The sequence below is a fragment of the Marmota marmota genome, unplaced genomic scaffold, assembly GCF_001458135.2.
Source record: "Marmota marmota marmota unplaced genomic scaffold, marMar, whole genome shotgun sequence".
Classification (NCBI taxonomy): domain Eukaryota; kingdom Metazoa; phylum Chordata; class Mammalia; order Rodentia; family Sciuridae; genus Marmota; species Marmota marmota.
In genome coordinates this window covers 25,197,913-25,199,972 of record NW_026000082.1, presented here as the reverse complement: position 1 = coordinate 25,199,972, position 2,060 = coordinate 25,197,913, and the positions used below count along the sequence as shown (strand labels likewise).

The following is a 2,060-nucleotide window of genomic DNA, read 5'->3' as shown; positions in this document are numbered from 1 at the left end:
CTTTGTCCAGCCCTCCTAATTTTTTTTTTTTTTTAATTCATGCTACACATGACATTACAATGATCTTAATTCATACATTTGAATCAATTTGGGTATAATTTCTCATTTTTCTGATTGTACAGATTGCAGAATCACATTGGTCATACAGTCACCTATATACATGCAGCAATTCCCCTCCTGTTATTTTTTATTTTAAGACAGGACCTCACTAAGTCTCCCAGGCTGGCCTCTAAATTTGGGATCCTCCTGCCTCAGCCTCCTGAATTGCCGGGATTACTGAAGTGCACACCACTGTATCCCGGTCTGCTTTAAATTGAGAATTGTTGTGTTAAACAAAGTTAAATAGATTCTCTTATAGAACTTTGGATCCTTTAATATACTTTATATTTTAAGAAAATAACTCTATAGAGGATGGGAGTATAGCTTGATAATAGAGTATGTGCTTAGTATGTACAAAGCCTTGGGTTCAGTTCCGGTATCAGTTGACTCTAAGTTACTTCCATTTTCACAGATATCAGGCTACTTCTACCTTTCTAATGATTTTCCCTTTAGAGAGTGGTATTTCTGCAGAATTATCTACAATTACATAGTATAGGATTTTCTCTTAGGTTTCTGGCCATCCTGCCTCTTCCATTCATGTTTTTTTTTTTTTTCAATGTGTATGTTAAATTTACGGTGAAGGAGGACTTCAAAACTTAGATTGGGCATGGTGGTGCACGTCTGTAATCTCAGTGGCTTGGGAGGCTGAGACAGGAGGATTTCAAATTCAAAACCAGCCTCAGCAATGGCAAGGCACTAAGCAACTCAGTGAGACCCTATCTCTAAATAAAATACAAAATAGGGCTGGGGATATGGCTCATCATCAGTGGTTGAATGCCCCTGAGTTCAATCCCTGGTACCAGTGCCCACCTCACCCCACCCCTTAAAAAAACAAAAAACAAACAAACAAACAAAAAACACTTGATGTCCCAGAGGCTGGGGATGTGACTCAGTGGTAGAATGTTTACCTAGCATGCAGAAGACCCTGGGTTCAGTCCCCAGTACCAAAAAACAAAACACTTCATGTCTCAAAAGCAGATTTGCTAAAACTTGCTGGCCTGTGGTAGTGAAGCACGTATTTCTTTCTTGGTCAGGGGTAGGTGATGAAGTTTATATAAGGGAAGAGGTTTTTAGGAAAATATTGCCATAGATGATCAGTGATAAGTCTAGGAGCCAGGAATTTGGATTTGAGATCAAAAAGGAAGAGATCTTAGAGTAAAACCTTTATAAGGAGGCTTTGAGAAGCAGAGAATTCAAACTGGGAATATAGATATGATCCTGATACTTGATTCTTAAAAAATTGGGATTGGAGGCAGTTTCTGGGATAAGTACATGCTGTTTTTTCCCTCACAGAACAGTATGAATCTTTTGTGAAATTCACACATGATCAGATTATGCGGCGATATGGGACAAGACCAACAAGCTGTAAGTATGCCAAGTTTTTCTTTGGATTTCCCAAGTACTGAGAGCAAGATGTTGACACAGAATATCTTGTCCCCTGAGAGCAAAAACCCTGTGAAGTAAAATAATAGCTAAGAATACTTTGTGCCCAGCACTGGTTAAGCCCTTTAAATCTTCAGTGACTCTTAACATATTCCTCACAGTAACACTAAGAGGGAGGAATCATTAGCCTCATTTATAGTAAGAATAGCACTTAAGAGAGCTTAAGTAATTTGCCTGAGCTCATGTAGCTATTGGTTCAGCCAGGATTAAAACCTACAGTATTCTGGCTGTAGCACCAATATTATTTTATTTACCTACCTTTTCTCCAGAAAGGTGGTTCCAGTTGTTCATTCATGAAAGTTGTTTCCTTAAGCTAGCTAGTTTATATATGATCAGGGGATTTTTTAACTACCAATTACAGCATAAATTATAAATATATCTAATTGAACCTGAGCCAGGTTTCTTATATTCATAAAGTTTAGTACCTTTTAAATTGTGACACACATGCTGTTAATGAATGTTAGAAAAGCATGACAATACTTTTTTTTTTTTTTTTTTTTTTATTCTTACCCTCTTTT

General features: G+C 37.3%; 1 protein-coding gene across 1 annotated transcript in view; it reads left to right on the top strand.

The window, feature by feature from the left end:
* Akirin1 (akirin 1) overlaps nucleotides 1-1,535 on the top strand; it is a gene marked incomplete at its 5' end in the record, with an annotated part of 7,162 nt that extends 5,627 nt beyond the window's left edge. Inside the window, one exon of the mRNA XM_015484739.2 lies at nucleotides 1,393-1,535. Within this exon, the coding sequence (XP_015340225.2) occupies nucleotides 1,393-1,505 (113 nt within the window). The remainder of the gene's footprint in view (nucleotides 1-1,392) is intronic.
* Between the last annotated feature and the right edge of the window lie 525 nt (nucleotides 1,536-2,060).